General features: G+C 49.2%; 3 protein-coding genes across 3 annotated transcripts; 1 reads left to right on the top strand and 2 right to left on the bottom strand.

Annotated features, from left to right (window-relative positions):
• Positions 1–5,200: 5,200 nt before the first annotated feature.
• On the bottom strand, positions 5,201–6,431 carry PtA15_7A248 (uncharacterized protein; the record flags this gene model as incomplete). Its single annotated transcript, XM_053170835.1, has 4 exons — positions 5,201–5,622; positions 5,683–5,751; positions 5,829–6,093; positions 6,189–6,431. 4 exons carry the CDS (start codon positions 6,429–6,431, stop codon positions 5,201–5,203), a joined length of 999 nt encoding a protein of 332 aa, XP_053022077.1.
• Positions 6,432–6,914: 483 nt separating this feature from the next.
• On the top strand, positions 6,915–8,346 carry PtA15_7A247 (uncharacterized protein; the record flags this gene model as incomplete). Its single annotated transcript, XM_053170834.1, has 4 exons — positions 6,915–7,682; positions 7,779–7,909; positions 7,989–8,085; positions 8,182–8,346. The coding sequence occupies 4 exons, from the start codon at positions 6,915–6,917 to the stop codon at positions 8,344–8,346; spliced, it is 1,161 nt and encodes a 386-aa protein (XP_053022076.1).
• Positions 8,347–11,186: 2,840 nt separating this feature from the next.
• Positions 11,187–15,587, bottom strand: PtA15_7A246 (uncharacterized protein; the record flags this gene model as incomplete). Its single annotated transcript, XM_053170833.1, has 10 exons — positions 11,187–11,237; positions 11,316–11,598; positions 11,673–12,007; positions 12,078–12,275; positions 12,366–12,665; positions 12,744–12,911; positions 12,975–13,091; positions 13,158–13,318; positions 13,402–14,270; positions 15,580–15,587. The coding sequence occupies 10 exons, from the start codon at positions 15,585–15,587 to the stop codon at positions 11,187–11,189; spliced, it is 2,490 nt and encodes an 829-aa protein (XP_053022075.1).
• Between the last annotated feature and the right edge of the window lie 4,390 nt (positions 15,588–19,977).

Below are 19,977 nucleotides of genomic sequence, written 5' to 3'. Positions count from 1 at the left end.
CTGATTATCACTATATCGTCCACGTGTGCAAAAAGCCATGTGGCTGGCTTGTCCTTCTGGTCGGGTCTCCAGAAGACGCAAGGATCCGAAACTGAGATTTGAAAACCAAGACCTTTGAGGTAAGTTGTCAAGCGCTTGTACCATACAAGAGGCGCCTGCCGCAAGCCGTAGATGGCTTTCTTCAACTGCAGTACAGAGTTCGCCGGGCATTCGAATCCCGGCGGCGGCAAGAGAGTTACTTTGTCCTCGAGCGGACAGGTGAGAAAGGCGCTACGAACGTCCAATTGGTGTATCTTCAAGCCGTTATTTACTGCAAAGGAGATTAGCAGGCGCAACGAAGCCGCTTTTCCGGTCGGGGCATATATCACGTTGAAGTTTCTGCCGTGAATTTGGCGGAATCCTTGTGCGCAAATGCGCGCCTTGAATTCTATGACCTCATTTGAGGGGCCAAGTTTTCTCCGGTATGCCCAGGTGGATGGGATGGGCTCGTCAGAGTCAATGCGCGCTTGGACGATCCACACTTGGTGCTTAACCATGTTAGCGATTTCCCTTTTCTCGGCTTCGGTCCAGCTGTCTCGGTCCCTGCCATTCATGGCCTGACGATGATTCTTTGGGTCGAGCTCGATTTCGATCAAGTAGGCCTGGCGGTTGCGCTTCCCTGTGATTATGTTACTTGTGTCGATTCCGCTTGAGATTTCCTTGGGCGGCAGAGCCGTCGTCCAAGCGAAACGACTGCCGCCTGCTCGGGCTTGTTGCTGACAAGCAGGAACGGGTCCGATATGACTAGGTTCAGGTGATGCGTTGCTCGTCGGGCTGCTTGACCGAAGATCGGTGATGATTCTGGCGAAGTCACGAGATTCCGCTTCCTGCTCCTCTTCTGCTGATTCTTCTCTATCATCCGCTGCCAGGGAGTCCTCCTCGGCGAATGGTAGCGGCTCATCGGGCTTGAAGCTAGGGAGTTTGTTGCTACCCAGTGCCGTGAAGCTCTTGTTAAGAGCGGGACAGTCGGGAAAAGTAGTTTCGTCGAAATGAACGTGCTTGGCGATGACCACGGTTTTGTCTTCAGTGCGATAGACCCGGTATGACGAGTAGTCATTTTCATAGCCAAGCAGGACGCCTTCCCAGGATATGGAAGAAAATTTTGACTCGCGCTTCTGTTTTGGCTTCACAATCCAGACTCGACAGCCAAATGGCCGGAAGAACGAGATGTTCGGCTTGAGCTTGAACATCAGTTCAAGAGGACATGCCTTGCTCTTTCCAAGCGACGGAAGGCAGTTGGTTGTCGCGGTGGCCGCTTGAACCGCTTCGGCCCACCACTCCGGGGCTAAATTCGCTTGCATCATCAAGCAGCGCGTCATGTCGATTATGGTCCTATTGGCGCGCTCGGCCATACCGTTGTTCTGCGGGGTGTATGGTGGCGCGACGTTGTGTTGTACCCCGTGAGATTTGAGGTGATCGCTTAAGGTGCCGTTCACGAACTCCCCACCGCCGTCAGAGATAAGTTTCTTCATCTGGTGACCTGTTTGCTTCTCGAAGAATACTCGGAAGTCGATTATCGCCTGACAAGATTGACTCTTTTCCTTTAGTATTACCGTGTGGATGTATCCGGTGTACTGGTCCACGAGTGTTAGGAAGTACCTGGCGCCTCCATTCGTTGGGGGAGAGATGGGGCCGACCAGATCGGCGTGGACAACGCTGAGAGAGGCGTCAACAGATTTGAAGGTTCCGTTGCACGGTATCCGGGTGAGTTTGCCCTGCATGCACGCGGTGCAAGCATGCGTTTTTGTCAGATTGAGTTTCTCCGACACCGCTTGCGCGATTCGTCCGGAACTAGCGTGGCCTAATCGATTATGCCACTTTTGAAAGTCTGATAAAGCAGTGGATGCCGTCGTGGCCAGACCGGTGGGGGAAGTTGGGGCTGCGGTGACATCGGCGATCTCAAGGAGATCGTTGGAAATGTTAACCTGGAATGGCTTGTTGTTGTCTATTTTAACCTCAAAATAGCCGCTTCGCTCGCCGATGATTACCCGTCAATCCATCAACTGTATCATCGAGACCAGGTTTCGAGTTAGATTAGGCACATAGAGTGCTCCTGGCAGAACTAGGATCTCTCCAGTTGGGAGATGCAACTCTGCCGTTCCTCGAGCGATGGCGACGAGCTCGGATTTACCGCTGCCGGTGAGTATGCTTATGTGGACGGGGGTGGTCTGTACAAAGAAGCTGAGGGAGTTGAGCATGTGATTGCTCGCTCCCGAGTCCAGGATCGTGGACAGCGGTTTCTCTGGGGTCGTCATGTTGTAGGTGAAGGTCGGTTTGGCTATGGTGGCATGCTGAGCTTCTTCTTCGCCGTCATCATCGTCCGCTTCAGCGTGGTAGGAACTACGTTGTTTCTTCTGCGGACGCTCTTTTTCTTGTAGCGGCCTGCCTTGCGGCCGCAATAGAGGATGTATCGTCCAACAGTCGGCCTCGACGTGAGTCGTTGCTCTTGGGTTGTGCTTGCCGTTGCTGCATCGCACGTCTGAGTTTCCTGATCCGCTTGCTTTGGGGCCTTTAGATTTCCTTGGAGGTCGGCGACTGGTTCCGGTGGCGAGAGCGGTGGAGGTGGGTTCTGGATCCTCGACATATTTCCTCTTTGTCGCGGTTTCATGTCTTCCAATGTCTCGTAGTTTAGCGATGATTTCTTTGGGCTTCGCCAGCGCTTTCAGATCGGCGAACAGCGCCTGCATGAGCAATGGTCGCCTCTTCGTGATTTTTCCGACGATTCCACAGCCTACTAAAACGTCTGGGACTTTTAGACCAAGCGAACTGAACTCAGCTAAACTTTCCTCCATCTCCGTAATGTAGCTGTTCATATCTTTGTTGTATTGAATATCTAGCCACTTGTTCCAGACTTGGAACACTGAAAGGAGTGAGTCGGACGCGTAGATTGTCTTGATGTCAGTCCAGATAGCGTGTGGGTCTTGTTCGTTATCGTCGTTGATTACGCTCGTGAATATTGCGTTGGATATTGCTTCACTCAGAATGCTGCAAGTCCGCAAGGCGCCTTGGAGCTCGTCTTCGTCCGGGTCAGTTGACATTGGCTCATCCAAGTAGGATTCGAGATACCGTGGACGCAGGTGCATCTTAATTTTGCGCTCCCACAGCGGGAAGTTAGAACCGTCGAATTTCGGGACGTTTACATGGTCTTTGTCCGGGCTATAGGCGTCATTCCGGTTCGCGGTGTTCCTTGACTGAGATGCGCGCTCCACGCTGGCTCGAGTGCTGGGAGCCTTAGGATCTTTGGGGTTGGCCATCCGGTGTTGCTTTCAGTTGTGATTTGAGGTGATTTGCAAGAGCAGCTCGAGACTGTAAATCTAAAAGAATTCAAACAACTAAAATAATAATTTCTCCGTTAAACTAGTTGTATTTACAAACTAATAGTTAAGTAAGAAAGAGTTCGGACAGAAGTGTTTACCTAAAAGCAACACTGGAGGATGCTTGCTTAGGGACCTTCTGTCCGGTTGCTTGGTTCTGGGTCTGGTACCGTCAATCGTGAGATCGGGGTCTGTCTGAACTTGGATACAAGACGAGACAGGGACCAATCAGCGTAGCAGCTTGGTCTTGTCCTGTCGGAACGGGTGGTATTGCTGTGAGTCTGTTTGTTGTGCGCGCAACGTTCTGAGTCAGTTTCTCTTCTGTCTCTTTGTTCTGTATTGGATCTGTTTCTTCTGCTTACCGGGTGCTTGCACCTCCAATAGTCTTACGAGTGAGTCTTGTTTCTTTCTGGGTCCGAGTCGATCCGCAAGAGTTCTGTAGTAGAAAATGTAAGATCTAGTCAGCCTTATTTCTAAGTCTTCTATGATCTAGCTCTTGGGACGTACAAGGTTGGTCTTTCTTGTTTGTTTGGCTGGGCTTTGACCTGTGCGGTTCTTGCTGGTTGATCCTCGGCTGCGATCGTCAAAGCGATGTTTGTCAGCTTGTGGTCTGGGGCTTTGTACTGCGAAAGGGGCTTAATCAGCTTACCTTTCTTAGCAGCTGGGCTTATTCTGGTTGCGAGCTTCCTTGCGGAATGCTGCGCGTCTGGGGTTAACCGCGCGAGCTTCCTTGCGGGTAGCTGCGGGTGGGGGTCTGGGTCCATAATCCTACAGACTTATGATGATATTAATGCATCAAAAATTAGACAAGATTTTGATATTTCATCTGATCCAAAAAAAATGTTGGAATCCTTGGAGGTGAGGGAGCTATGGGAACATTTATCAAAATTGGTGTTTTTGGCCTTTGCTCTCAGTCCTAAATCACCAATACCGCATAAATCTCTCCGGTGGAGGCGCTTTGCGCCCCCACCTCCGGGACTTAGATAAGTTAGGAGTGGCGAGTACCTGGATGCAAGAGGCAAACCAGAACAAACCTGGTCATTGCGAGGAGAAACACACCTCTTGGTGACCAGAGGAAACCCAATCATTGAGGGGATCAAGTAATCCTCTTGATGACCGGGTCTGCTCCGGTCAGCAAGAGGAGAAACACTCCCTCAATGAACGGAGAAAACTGTGCAACGAGAGGAATGATGAAAAGTTTGCTCCGGTCATTGAGAGGATCACTTCCCTCAATGGACGGAACAGACCCGTCCATTGAGAGGAGGGACACGCTTGATGACTGGGCTCCGGTCATTGACAATTTCAGGGGAGTGTTTGCTCCCCTCAGGCCATTGAGAGAAGAGTAAACACTCCTCTCTATGATTGAGGATTACTTAATCCCCTCAATGACCGGGTGTGCACCAGTCATCGAGAGGTGTGTTTCTCCTCACAATGACCAGGTTCGTTCCGGTCATCAAGAGGTTTTTTAACTTCTCTTGATGACTGGGACCATTCCCCCTTCCGGTCATTGAGAGGTGTGTTTTCTCAATGACCGGGACCGTTCCGGTCATTGAGAGGTGTGTTTTCTTGATGACCGCAACTCTTCTGGCCATCAATAGGCCTCTATTGTCCCAGTCAGACAGGCGGGTACCCGCCTTTTTTCTAGCAAAACTGAACCCCCGCACCCGCCAGGCGGGTACCCGCGCAAGCCACAGGTGCCGGCTACCCGCCGACGATTACCCGTGGCCATCTCTACTCAACACTCTTTGGATCTCCACAGAGAACGAGTTTACAGCAAAATGATTGATTAATTTTTCCAAATTGTTTCCCAACTGCTTTGCGCAGAGATGTATGTATAAAAGGGTTGGTTACGAGTCTGGAGGCGGTTTAATAGGGTCTATCTGTCCAGTCTGAGTGGCATACTTGAAGTTGTCTTGGCGGCGGGCATAGTCGGAGAGAAGCCGGAGAACCTGGAAAGTATTTGCCAATTTGTATTTTGCAGAAGTTTCCTGCTCCTCCGATTCGCTGACAATCACAGTGTGGAAATTGGCGCCGAAGGAATTTGCCATATTCATTGCTTTGAACATGCCTTCATCAACATCCCGACGTCCAATTGCGATTCCGCGCGAGTACCACTTGGTGACTAGCAAGTGGTGGATGAGATTCCCTCTGTCGGATTCTTTATGCTTAATTTCCCCATAGCCTATCTGATCTAGCCTGAACGTGAAGTCCCGGTGGCTCTGCTCTAACATTTTTGTTATGTCCGCGACAACCACTGGTTCGAAATAATCTGTAATGAATGTCAAAAACTTAGTCAATGCTGCAGGATTTTTTTCCACTTGTGACTCACCGTGGTATTTTTTGTTGTACCTAAATGACACAGTGTTTACTCCTGGTAACATATGAATATTAAAGATGGCTGAGAGGGTAAAAAACGCGACAGGATACACAACTTGTGTCAGTTTCAATTCTTCTAGATCCGGTGAGGGAACTTACGATAACGTTTAGCGATTTCGGCCATTGCTGTTTTAATCTGTGGTACCTCAGGGTGCACAGCGTTGTTGATCACATCAGAACCCGCCATCCGCAGTACCGCCCCATGCTCTGTCGCTATGTTGAGATTAGGAATAGTCCTATACGTGTCCAGGTACTTGAGATCTTTTACACTATACATCCAAACTTCGTTATTTTCTCCTGAGGCCAAATTCTTCAGTATTTCGTAGGCCGAGTCGGTGTGCCAATTAGGCAGTCGTAGGGCCCCCTTTTGGCATGGTGTGGTTGCGACATTCATGGAGTGTATTGGGATCAGTAACGGTTCACCTTGTAGATGTGCAGGGGGTAGCATGATTGACTCACAAGTTCGAGAAAAATGAGTACTTTTCCGCTGCCGTGAGGTTCGAATTTTCCAGGGTGGTGATCAATTTGGCCGACTGTTTTTCGTCCCGATGTTGGCTCCCATGTGAAGTAGTCGGGCATTTTGAATGGGTTGAAGCTGCCAGCGTGGCCGAAGCGCGCAGTGTCCTCAATGAGCGGTTGGGCACTTGTATCAGAGGAGAGGATCAGGACAGTTAAGACTGCCAGGAGGAGGCAATACAACATGGTTTGGATTGGATGTGTTCGATGTAGATAGCTGGCAGGCGGACTTCTCGGCTGGTGATGTCGACTACATTTCAGCGGTGCCATGATTTTTAAGGTCCTGGGATTCATGTTTAGCGAGCTTGAGTGGACGAAACATGTTGGAGCTTGAAACAGCCTGAAACACGTTGAGGATCCGAGTGGTCTTGCAACTTCTATGTACAGATGATGTCTTTTCATCTCTTTTCGTCTTTTCATTCATTTCCTCTTTTCATCTCTTTTCCTCTTTTCATCTCTTTTCATGGACAACTCATCTGTATATGTATGCTCGTGAGTCGCAAGTGCTGTAGGTATGAGTAGAATGGCGAAGCCTGAACCGAAGTGGTAAACGGCTTACCGATCTTCATACGCTGAATGTCGGGCACCATATGAATATGCATATGCACAGTCAGCAGAGAAGCCGACCCAGGCAAACAAAACAATCATGCCACAATTTGAAAGGAAAGGATGAAGAAGCCAAACAGCAAACTACTATTTGATACGCCTGGATGGACGATACCGAAGGAAAACGTGAACCCGGATAAAAAAACTAAACGGAAGAAGAAGCAGACCAACGGATCGACTGAGCAACCGACTGGCCGACCATCCCAATCGGAACAGCGAAAAGAAGACTCACCCAATCCCAAAAAACGAGTCAAGAATTCACATCCTCCAGCCAAAAAGCATCAGCCCCATGAACAAGCAGAAAGCCGGCCAAGCTCGACAATCAATGGAGCAGCAACTCATCAACTCGCACAAGGTCTATTGAACTCGGGCTTGAATGGCTCCCGATTCCGGATTCTGAATGAGACTCTATACACCTCAACCGGCCCAGAAGCGCTCAAACTTTTCCAATCAACGCCATCGCTAGAAATAGAAGAGCAAGAGGGAGGCGGAAGCGGAGAACAAAACCCGAACTTTGAGATCTATCATCTCGGTTTCCGCTCCCAAACCAAACATTGGCCGCAGAACCCGGTCCATCTTATCGCTCATGACCTCCAACATGACCCGCATCTTCTCAAAAATCATGCGCCTGTTCTTGTGGCTGACTTAGGCTGTGGGGAAGCCCCTCTCGCCAAACTGCTGTGCCCCTCTTCGTCTTCTGCTTCTTCGAATTCGTCCAAGAAAAAGGCCAACGCAAGTTCGTTGACTCGGCAAAATCAATTTAAAGTGTTCAGTTATGATCTGGTCGCCGATCCCGAAGGCTGGATCACTGTTGCTGAATGTTCCACTTTAGTTAAGCTTGCCCAATCCAGCAAAACCACGACGAACAAAAGGAAAAAAGAAGGATGTAAGCTTATTCTTGATGCGTGGGACGTTACAAAATTACAGGTTCCATTGCCAGGCTCGTTAGATGATCGAATCGGGAACGGGATGATGGATGTAGGGGTGTGTTGTTTAAGCTTGATGAGCACCAATTGGGTCGGGATGATTTTTGAAGCTCGGCGGATACTCAAGCAAGAGTTGAGCACACATACGTTTTCTCTCTCAAAACGACGTCCATATCCTTCCTGGTTGACACGAATGCCCCCATTTCTTCAGCGGTGAACTGAGGATAGCTGAAGTCACCAGTCGGTTCGTCGACGTCGACCTCTTCGTCACCTTCATCAAATCTCTCGGATTCTCCAATCTCTCCCAGGTTAGACCTTCACATTCTCAAAATCGACTTTCTTCGTCTATTCTTTTCCAATAAACCCTGTTTTATTTTTTTACCAAAACCAAAAACATGTAATAGGACCAATCAAACACCCATTTCATACTCTTCAAATTCAAGAAAGCCGCGCTTGCGAACAGTGAGAAAGACCTATCTTCGGTTAACCTTCTGAGCCCCAAAACAAAACTTGAACTGATCGAAACTGGCCGAAAACTGCTTAAACCTTGTATCTACAAGCGCAGATAAATTAGATCTAAACAAACCCTAATCGTGCATTTCCATCTCTATGAAGTCCAATCAGACACGTTCTTCTTGAAGCGCATGCAGCTTTATTGGCCAGGAGGAACCCCTCCTGATTGACGACTTGCTGGTCCAAGTGACCCCCTATCCAAAAACACCAGTGAGTATCACAGCAGAAACACACTCAAAAAGTTGACCAAGGGGAAACCAGATTGTGGCTGCCACACCCTATTGGAAGAACGTGTAGACTCGCACTTTTTTGTGGGAGTTAATTTGGGTGCTTGTGTTGTTTGACCCACTTCAGAATGTACATTTCCTACCCGCTGAAGCACACCTTCCCATCACCTGGGTAATCCTCGAGCTGAACTAAACCTCTCCGAGGAGGGGCAAAGTTTTTTCGAAGGAGAGGCTTCCCTTAATGTCACAACAGGTCACAACATTGGCCCTAAAGGAATGAGGTTTTCTTGTAAAAAAACTACTATTTCTTCAAAATGTTTTTGAGAGTGTAGCTTGTGGTTTTAAAAAAAAGACTGAGTAGACAGGCTTGTAGCCAGCAGGTTTCATTCCTTTCTTTTTACCTCATCACTGCCTCTCATAACTATTAGCCCAATCCTTTGAGCTCAAAATTTCAAATTTGCTGGGCTTGCGCGGCCTCCAAGGGGGCGGATTGTTACAAAACTCCACCATGTTAAAACACTTACAGGATGTTTCTTTCCAGGGGGGATGGATATGGAGGAGCTTGAAGTGGGGGGAAGAAAACTAAGAAGCTTCTGAGTCCAATGGTGGAAAAGGCAGATTGAGGATCAGAAGTCTAGAGGGGTATATAATATTGGGGAAATTGTAGCCAAGTCAGGTCTGCCCTGCCAGATTTTTGCTGGTGTGATATCCATACAGGTGTATGTGGTGGTGGTTGTGGCCATATGGTGTTGGTGGTGGAGGTCTCCTACAGCTCATTTTTGGTGCCCTAGAATCCTGCTAACACTGCAGATTACTGGCCAAAAATAATTGCTGCTATGCTGACACGTGACGCTCAAATAGCGCAGTGTAGCGTAGTGGCCCATTGTTGTCCCTGACAAAGTGGGTAGGCAGTGGCAATATGTCTGTCATGCAGGCCAGGCCCCAGGACTAAAGCCGGAATACATCTCCAGTGTTCAGCCTTGGCTGGCTGAAAAAAAAACTGCCTGCCTCTTCACTAAACACACACACACTGAAGTGTTGACCTGGTCAGAAGATGGTGGGGGACAAGTGGACAAAACCTTGGGTCCCACCTGAGGGCTGTTTGTAATTTGATCCAAGGGACTCATGCCTAGACCTATGCAAGGATCAATTTTGTGGTCAGAAGCCGCTTAACAACTAGATTCAAGGGACTCATACCTATGCAAGGATTGATGGTGTGGTCTGAACCCTCCAAGGGCCCAGTTGGCCAACCCATGGTGCCCACGGCTGCTTGATTGAACATTGTGAGCATGCCACTTTGTGGGATCTCATTGTTTCCTCACAGGTGAGACAGAATGGGGTGTTAGTTCCTGTGTGGCAGTCTCCATGGCCATCTGGATCAGTGGTGAGATTGAATCTGTATTGACCAGTGTTTTGTCATGTGCGTCTGCTGGCAAGGTCAGTATCATATTGCCCCTGGAGGTTCTGGCAACACTGCAATAAATACAATACATGAAGTGTATATGGCAAACTTTTTTCATTGAAGAATAAGATGCATACCTAAATTGCCAGTTTTTTGTTTTCAGCTGTTATTATGCAGATAGCAGCTAAAAACAAAAAATTGGACATATAGATATGCATCTTCAATTAATATTTACCATTATGGTATTCAAAATTGCATATGACACTGTTTACATAAAATCATAAAGCCAATTTTGGCTGGGAGACGTCAGTGTGCATAAAACTTCAAGTGACATCTCCCAGCCAAAATTGCAGTTTATGATTTTATGTAAAAAAATCTTATGCAATTTTGAATACCATACATATACACTCCATGTATTAGGGGGGTTCACAATAGGATAAAAATAAAAATTTAGAGCTAATTTTAGAGAATCAGAGCAACTTCTTCATTTTTTAAAAAATTGTTCATCAAGGCATTAAAATTAGCTCTAAAGTTTTAGTGCCTGTACCATAGGGCATGAAAATTGAAATTTTCCAAATTTATTTACCTAAAAATTTCTTGGTACAAAAACTGAGCCTGGCCAAAATGTAGGCTTGAGCCTAAATGTGAAGAATTTCAAAATTTGAACCCCCCACTAGTTTTCATTTTTTGTGTACAGGGCAAAAAAAGTTGAAATTTTTCAAAATTGAGGCCCATGGTACAGGCCCTTATTTTTATCCTATTGTGAACCCCCCCTGTTGTATTTGTTGCAGCATTAACCAGGAAAAATAAATTGTCACCAGACATCAGGTGACATCAAGCAACAATGGCTGTTACTTTTTTCAGCTCTGGTGCTACCACAACTAGGCTACAATGGCCCCTTTGTTTCCTACAGGGGGCTGTCTATGCAGCCAACTGTGCAAGTACTGGTGGGTAGCTCATTGGGCTTAGCCTGATGTCACCTGTAGTTGTGACAGTTCATTTTTCCTGGTGGTTGGCTCTCATGGGGATTGTGATATTCCTGGAGGTCTTGAGGCCACTGACTTTGTTGCCAATGGGATTCAGTTGTGGAACCTTGTGGCAATCTGGTATATTGGCAGTTATCTTTTTCATGTGCCAGCCAACCCGCCCGGCAAACTTGAACTGAAAAGAAAACCAACCAAAGTTTGTTTTGATTTCAAACCCATTTCAAAAATATCTCAAAAAACTGTTTATAATTGGGGCCTGGATGCAATTTTGAACTGGCGATTTATAAATCGATCGACCTCCCAAACAAATCACCCAACTTTTTCAACGCGATCTACGAGTCGACACAGACAGAAAACCCCGCAATAAGTGAAAAGCAAAAAAAGGAAGAGAGAGAGAGAGAGAGACGTACGTTATAGGCGGGCGAAAGGGCTTGGAGGTCGAGCCAATCGATGCGGATCCTGACGACCTGTTGGTCGGGAGACAGCGCAGCGAACCCAGTCTTCAGGAACCCCTTGACGAACTTGGCCTCCTGGGACTCGACGAGAGTGAACGCGCGGCCCTGCTCGTTCGCCCGCGCCGTTCTTCCCACCCGATGCACATACTTCTTAATGTCGATCGGCGAGTCGTAGTTGACCACGTTCTGCACCCCTGCGATGTCGATCCCTCGGGCTATTATGTCCGAACATATCAACCTTGTGTTTTTTTTTCGCATCTTTCATCATTTCTCTGTGTTTCTTTTTGGTCACGTTGAGTGTGATCAGCTTACATGTTGATTTCGCCGGATTGGAATTTTTGTAAGATTTTTTTACGGTCGGCCGGGCTCAGATCACTCGAGAAGCACTCGACCCGACACAGCTTCGCAAGATCTAACCCGCCATTTGGAGCTTGATTTTCTGTCTGTTGCGGGTCGGCTTCGGGCCCAAGCTCAGTGGAAGCGGGAGATGCTTGCAGCTGCTCGGCCATGAGTCGACACAGCCCGGTCAATCGACGCGCTCCGTTGATTGATTTGCAAAAACATAACGCTTTTTCGATCCGTTGTGACTGAACTAATTTGAAGAACACTAACGGCTTCAAATCCGTCCTGGTGACAACAATATGTTGCTATAAACACCACTTCAATCAGCGAACATTCTCTCAATCATCCAGCAGCAAAAAACAAAGACGGACGAACCTTAAGGGTCTTAGGCAGACTGTAGCTATTCAATTGATCCACAAAATCAACTTGGCCACCCTCTCGACCCCCGTTATCCATACCTACATCGCCCAAGGAGGATGTGGAGATTTTGACAAAGACTGGCCGGCGGAGGCCCAGATGGGCAAGCTTCACGGGATCCCTCCTCAGAGTAGCCGAAAACAACAAGATTCGAAACTGTTAAAATGCACACATCAACGCAAAGAATGCTGAGTTAGCCCACGACATTGATTTATTTTTTGGTGCAAGGGGGTCAAAGCCGCTCACGGGACGTAATCGGCACGGGTTGTACGTCTCGATAGGCAGGTTCTGGGCAAGACCATCAGCACGACTATCCGGGTTGAAAAACGAAGGGAGAGGGTCATCGGAAAGGTGTGATGGAAGAAGATTTGAGGGTTCGAGGGGCTCAGATGATTGAAGACCGAGCAGTGACTTGGGATTATTGGACGAGTCTTTAACAGGCTCGGGGATTTCTTGCGAGTTGGATGGGCCATTAGTGGTGGTAGATAGGACTTGATGTAACCAGGCCTGAGATTTGTTCAAGAGCTGATCGGCTTCATCGAGCACCTAACTTTGAAGAACAGAAGACTGCGTAAGATTTCCAACAACAGCAATGAACCATCAGAGCTTTTTGAGTTGACTGACCAGGAAGCAAAGGTGCTGGAGCGAGAATCCGGGGGTGGAGTTAAGATGATCGATCAGCCTTCCCGGCGTCGCGATCACTACATCCACCGTGCCTTCCAATCCGTCACGAGAACAACTGAGCTGAGCCTGTTCCTTGGTAAATGAATGCTGTCCAGTGATGATTGCGGCCTAGACAGAGTGGGTTTTATGTGAGCTTTGTTCTTCTAGGATCCGGCGAGGAAACAGACTTACATTCAGGCCTGTCCCTTTAGAGAAACAGTCGAATGTATTTTTGACTTGAAGGACAAGGTCTCGGGTAGGTAGCACGATCAACGCCCGCAGACGACAGACGACCCGGGAAGACAAGGTCTAAGGATGAAATCGAGTTAACAGTGAGACGAGTGGGTTACGATATTGCGCTGGGTTTGCATTTACCTCGACGATCGGCACGATGTAGCTCAACGTTTTTCCAGACCCAGTTGGTGCGCTGACGCATAAGTCTCTAGGAGGTCGCCGGCTAGGGTATAGGCTGGAGGCGGGTGTGTTTGGGTGTGCGCTCAGAGGTGGCATGAGGATTGAAAACACGGCGATTTGCACTAAACAGGAGAAAAGGAAAGAGTGTGCCCCAACAGAAAGGTTAGCTTGAAAAGGGATTGTTTGTGGAGGGGAAAGTGGTTACCTGCAAGGAGGTTTTCGAATTCCAGCTGTTTCAGTCGGGAGATAGACTGGGGGCTGAGGGAGAGAGCCTGTATGAATTGGCCCGGGGCAGAAGCCCTGGCTTCGAGCTGGGACAAGGGGAGAGTGGCGGCGCTATCGAAGCGGACCATGCCGGTGTCGGCTTGGGGATCGGCGATCTCTGCAGGGTCCGGGTCGCCCAATCCCATGGCCAGTCGGGCCAAGAGTTGTGGGTCGGGTAGGGAGGGATTGGTGGGTGCTGGGAAGCGGGGAAGTGCTCCCGGCTGGCTGATCTCTTCGACGAGCGTCGGCCGTGGTGCATCTTGATCTTCATCTTGATCACCCGCCTTGGACTCCCGCTCCTCTTGGTCATCTGGTGTTGGCTCTCGATTCCTCTTCTTCTTCTTTTTCGAAATCTTCTCCAAGGCGACGTCCAGGTTCTTCGGTCGCTTGGCTCGTTTGGGTTTCTCTGGGGGCGGGTCTTCATTACTCGCGGTGGATGCAGCCCGACCGGCTGTCGTATTAAGAGGTGGATCTGAGCATAGTTCTTTCTCATGGTTCTCGGGTTCAGAGGTTTGATCGGCTGGGGCCACACTAGTAGATTGGAGCGGTTCCTGTTTGATAGTTTTCTTTGTTTCGGCAGATGTCGTAGTCGTCCGTTTCCTGGATTTCTTGCGCTCCTTCTTGCGCTTGAGATACTTGAGCTTTGCGCTCGATTTTGGCTTGGGTGTTTCTAGGGATGGTAGAGGGATGGTGTTTGCCCCGGTGAAGCCCAGCTTGAGACGAGCCTTTTGTTTCTTGGTCAGTGGCTGGTTCAGATCTAGTGAGGGTTCAGGTTTGTCGATGACAGCTTGTCGGTCGGCATGGATTGTGCTGGCGGTTGTTGGTCGTTCATGGGTGCTTTCAGTTTCTGCTGGTGCTAGTGCTGGTGCTGGTGCTGTTGAATTCTTCTCTTGGAGTCTTTGGTTGAGTCTCGAGAGTGGGTTGAAAGTGTTTTCCTGGCTTGGCTGCTGTTGCTGTTGCTGCTGGTTTGGGTCGAATCGGTTGACTGAGAACATCTTGGCTGGTGTTGGCTAGCTGTTTTCTTCTCTTCTTTTTCTCTATTTCATAGTTTTTGTTGGTGGACCACATTGAATATATGCACTAGGGAGATTGCGGGAACTCAACCACAACCACCAAAAACCGACCACCGTTCAAAACATCCAAAATCAAAAGTATCATCAAAAGTATGATCCTCTTACTTCATCCTCATCGGTTCTCTCTTATAACGCCCACCCGTGGCCACTACTCCCCACTATACTATACATGGTATGGCGCGCGTTTTTAATGGTACACTAAGGCGTCACTTACCGCCAAATATTAAGGCCCTGTTTGGCAGTGTGATTATTACGCAATAAATAATCTTGCCATGTCCCCCTACATTGTGTAAGACACTACTTTTCCGCCTGATCTTTTGGAAGTAAACTGCCAAGCCTTATGAGGGTTTACTTTCAAAAGATTATCCTAAAAAGACATGTTTTACCATATGTAATGTAGCATGTTTCCTATTATTACGCTGCGTCATATGACGCTGCCAAACAGGGCCTAACAAATTTCCAGCAGTTCCAGCCCAACCCAAAATACCAGCTATTCAGCCCCCAATTTTTGCTCCAAGTCCCCCCTCCTCCCCCCCCCCCCCCCCCCCCCCCGCACTACACATCACCCATCATCACCCCCACTACACAACCACATAACCACCCGCTTACACATACTTACACAGCGGGACTACCCCGCGTGAATTGGAACCGTAAGGAGGACGCGATAGTAGCCGTGGCGTTGTACGACGCAATAGGACGCACCTATGACTACAAGCCCCCATGTTGCACCTATTCCACTGACTGGGATGAGCCCAGTCACTCCGGCTTCCCCACGCACCTGTGACCCAGAAAGGACTTGGGTGTCCTGCCTGCGTCACCAGGGGCGTCACAAGAACAGTAGGGCTCCGTCATTAGACGGTTGACCCAGGCTGTACTGTCACCGCCGACACCCAGTGGTAGTGTAGCCCCTTCCCTGGGGGCCCAGCCCCGGCTCGCACCCACAGGTTTGCCTTTGATGGTCATTTTCAAGCAGCGGAGCCCTTTCTGGAGGGGCTCCAGGTTTTTTTGAGTTTTAAATAGAAGTGTGATTCACTCCCGCTGGTCACTTGCCCATTATCTTCCCGTCAAGAACCTGATCTCCCCACCGCTGAGGGCCAGACCTTGGCTCCTCCCAGACTGCTGTTGACATTACTCTCCAGCAGCAACAACTGACTTCGCTGAAATGATATTATAAATGATCATGCCTCCCCGCTCACCTCACAGCCACCCTCCCCCATGCTATGAATGCCCATCCAGCCTCTCCTATCAATTCCGAACAGCAAGCCACCACATCCGGCCCCGCCAACGGCTTCCCGCACTGTCTACGCCCAAGGTCTCCCCTTGCTCCAGTTTCTCCTCCATCTCATCCAGTCGCAAATGCACCCGGAACTCTCACCTCTGCCACCAGCAGCCTGCTTCATCTTTTTTCCTGTGCAATCTCCTATGTACCCCCCGCTCCGATGATGTCCCCCGGACCCCCATCCGTGTATTCTTCCCCCTTTGCTGTAACTTGATCCAAGAAAAATTGTATTGCTTAGTCCGTCTAGCCAAAAACTTGCCCCCCCCCAAAAAAAAATAAATAAGAATATCTGGCAAGTTTCTCACGGGTCAGTGTCCGGACCCCATTTGAGTCATGTGGCCGGATAAAATGACCCACGTGATCCGACCGGATAATCTTTCAGTCCACAATCTGGTGGGATGAGCTTGGGTCATACATTCAGAAGTGCGTTCCGGGGACCTGCTTCCCCCGTTGTGCCACCTATCCAGGACCCTCACAGGTCGCGTCCCCGCTGCGTGGGACCTGACTACCTTGACCGCAACGCACCCCAACGTCCCCTTGTTGCGGGGTCGCGGCGACCATCCGGGTGCGTCCCCGATTGGTTGCCTTGCGCCCGCTGTGTACATACACAGCGGGACTACCCCGCGTGAATTGGAACCGTAACCAGTACGCAACAGTAGCCGTGGCGTCGTACGACGCAATAGGGCGCACCTGGGACTGCAAGTCCCGTGTTGCACCTATGCCACCCACTGGGACGTGCCCAGTCACTAGTCCGGCTCCCCCACGCATCTGTGACCCAGAAAGGACTCAATTGTCCTGCCTGCGTCACCGGGTGCGTCACAAGAACAGTAGGGCTCCGTCATTAGATGGTTGACCCAGGCTGTGCCACCCAGCGGTAGTGTAGCCCTTTCCCTTGGGGCCCAGCCTCGGCTCGCACCCACAGGTCTGACCTCGACAATGGTTTTCAAGCAGTGGAGCCCTTTCCGGGGGGCTCCAGGTTTGTTTGAGTTTTTAAGACAAGTGTGAACCAGCCTTGCTGGTCACCCCCACCTGCCCAATTGTCTTCTCCGCCCAGAACCTCTCCCGACCGCTGAGGGCCAGAACCTTTACTCCTCACCCAGACCGCTGTTGACCTAACTCTCAACGATTGACTTGCCTGCGATGATACTAATGATCATGCCTCCCCGCTCACCTCACAACCACCCTCCCCCATGCTCTGACTGTCCATCCAGCCCCTCCAGCTATCAATCCCAAACAGCAAGCCACCGCAGGCCCAGCAGAGCGAGTATCTGGCTGAGTTTCTGTCCCACAGTTTTCTATGTAATCTCCTATGTACCCCCATCCATATACTCCCCCCGCCCCTTGAGAAATAAAAAAAAACTGCCAGTGTATTTTGCTGTAATCTCTTGGTCCGTCCGGCCAAAAACCTGGGCCCCCCAAAGAATATCTGGCACGTTTCTCACGGGTCACTGTCCGTACCACTTTTGAGTCATGTGACCGGATAACATAATCCACGTGATAAGACCGGATAATCTTTCAGCCCATGGATGAGCCCTGGGTCATATGGTCAGAAGTGTGTTCTGGGGACGTGCTTCCCCGGTCGTGTCACCCATCCAGGAACCTCACGGGTTGCGTCCCCGCTGCGTGGGACCTGACTACCTTGACCCCGACGCACTCCAATGTCCCCTTGTTGCGGGGTCGCGGCGACCATACAGGTGCGTCCCCGATTGGTCGCCGTGGGCCTGCTGTGTACGTACAGCACATCACACCACCGGACCGTATACATGTAACACCCCTCACCCCTCCCCCCCGGCCCCGAGGCAACTCAACCTCACAATAAGCCCGGCTGGCAACTCAACCTTGCAACAACCCGTCCGGCAACTCAACCTTGCAACAACCCGGCCGGCAACTCATCCTTGCAACAACCCGGCCCGCAACTCAACCCGGCAAACCTTACAACACAGCCGGCAACCTCACAAGAAACAACTTTGCCAACCTCTCAACACCCTCACCCCGCACCATTTTATCTTCTGTTCTCATCATTTTCTTAGTTGCCTTGCAAAAAAACTTCTTGCCTGTCTCAGTTTCCTTGTATTTCCTTTGTTGCTTTGAAGTGAAAACCCTTAAGTTGACATTGCTCCTCCACGCCCGCCTCTTGACTACTCCATACTCCAAATGTGGAGTTTGCACACCGCACACTACAACACCCCCCCCTCAAACTCCACACATCTAAGTACAACCAATTTTGAGAAGATAGAAATAAGTGAGAAAAGTTTGAACGAAAAAAATTGACATAAGGATTGGCAAAGGTGATAGATATTAGACTAGAAGAGAAACTGAGATAGGACACATTATTAAAGAAATACTTTTTCCATGGAGTTGTGGTGAATTGTCGCTTTGACCGGCTTCGTCAGAAAATCCGCAATGTTCGATTTGGTGGAAACCCAGTTGAGCTCAATGTTGTTTTCCCAAACAGCGTCGTTGACAAAGAAAAAATTTTGCTCCAAGCTTTTCATTCTTCCCTTTGAAGCGTTGTCGTCTGAGATTAAAACCGCTGCCCTATTGTCGCATTTGATCGATAGTTTTGGATGGATGTCGAGAGACTTGAGTATTGGTACAAGGAACAGGAGAAAATCGACTGATTGTCCCAATGCGATGAATTCCGCCGCGCAAGTTGACATGGCGACCACTTTCTGCCTTCGCGACCCCCAAGCGACCGGAGTCCCGAACAGAGTGATCACAAAACCTGAGGTGGATTGTTGAAATTCCCCCCCCCAATTAGCATCTACCCATGTTGTCATCTCGTCTCCCGTCGACGATATTTTCAATCTTTTGGATCTAGTCGTGTGGATGTATTGAACCAATCTTGATAATGCGTCCCAATGTGATTCATTCGGATTGGTACTGAAGCGAGCTAGACAGTTGACCGCGAAGCTGATATCCGGTCGAGTACCGAGTGCGAGGTAGTTTATTGAGCCAATGAGAGATTGGTAAAGAGTCGGCGAGATCGGCTCCCCCCACGAAGTGATTAGGTTGTCGCCCGTCAATGGAGTGTGTGTGGCCAGCAATTGGCCCTTAACCTCTTTCTTATACTTCTCCACGAGTTGGTCGATAAGCATGTGTTGGCTTAGAAATACTGCATCATCTTCATATTCCAGTCGGATTCCCACGAGCTTGTCTGGCTTAGAATCCCATTTGAGCCGTAAGTTTTGGTCCATGTTTTGTCGAAGAATATCAATGCTCTGCTGATCATTTCCAAACACTATTCCATCGTCCACGTGAATCCAAACGATGATGATAGAATCCCCCTTCCTATACCGATACAGGCACTCCTCCACCTCGTTGCATTCGAATCCCCAGCTGTGAAGCAAGCCTTTGAAGTGTTTCCAACAACATCGGCTTGCTTGACGGGTACCGTACAACGCCTTTTTTAACTTGAGGACTTTACCTTTGAGGTGAGGAAATAGTTCAACCGGTGGATCAACGTAAATGGTTTCTTCAATTGGGCTATGCACAAAAGCCCCGGTGATATCAAAAGAATTGATGAACCACTTATTTCACATGGCTAGAGTTAGTAGAATCCGTAAGGTCGAGAGTGATGCCGTCGGGGCAAAGGTTGACCGTACGTCCTTCCCAAGACGTTGCTTGAATCCTTGCACCACAAACCGAGCCTTCAACTTGTTAACCGAGCCGTCTGTATTGCGCTTGATGTCAAAAACAAACCGAGTTCCTATTGAATGTTTTTTTTCTTTGTCCATGATGTCAAATGTGTCGATGTCTGTGAGTTGGTTCCATTCCGTCATGCACACTTTTCTCCATTCGTCCGCCGCTGGGGATCGCAACGCTTGTTGTAAAGTCGAGGGAATATCAACGTCTGAAGTCGCTTGAAGTAGATCGAGCTGGCTATCTTGCTCCTCGCAAATTTCCTTGGTGCGCTCCCGACCCAGCGTCAGAACTCTACGGGCAATGGGATTGTTAGCGAGGAAGGTGGGAGAAGGAAATAAAGGTTTCCCTTGGAAATCTAAGAAAGAGGCACACTCAGAGTTGATTACTTTCTGAGTAATGGGGTTCCAGAAGAACCATCCCCTCTCGTCGTCCTGATAGCCAACAAGGTAACTCGTCCAGCCGCGTTGGTCAAGTTTTCGACGTCGATCTTTTGGAATATGAATACTTGCACGAGAACCGA

The sequence above is a fragment of the Puccinia triticina genome, chromosome 7A (genome assembly GCF_026914185.1).
Source record: "Puccinia triticina chromosome 7A, complete sequence".
NCBI lineage: Eukaryota > Fungi > Basidiomycota > Pucciniomycetes > Pucciniales > Pucciniaceae > Puccinia > Puccinia triticina.
The sequence above is the reverse complement of the archived record's forward strand: the minus strand, read 5'-3'. Positions and strand labels throughout refer to the sequence as shown.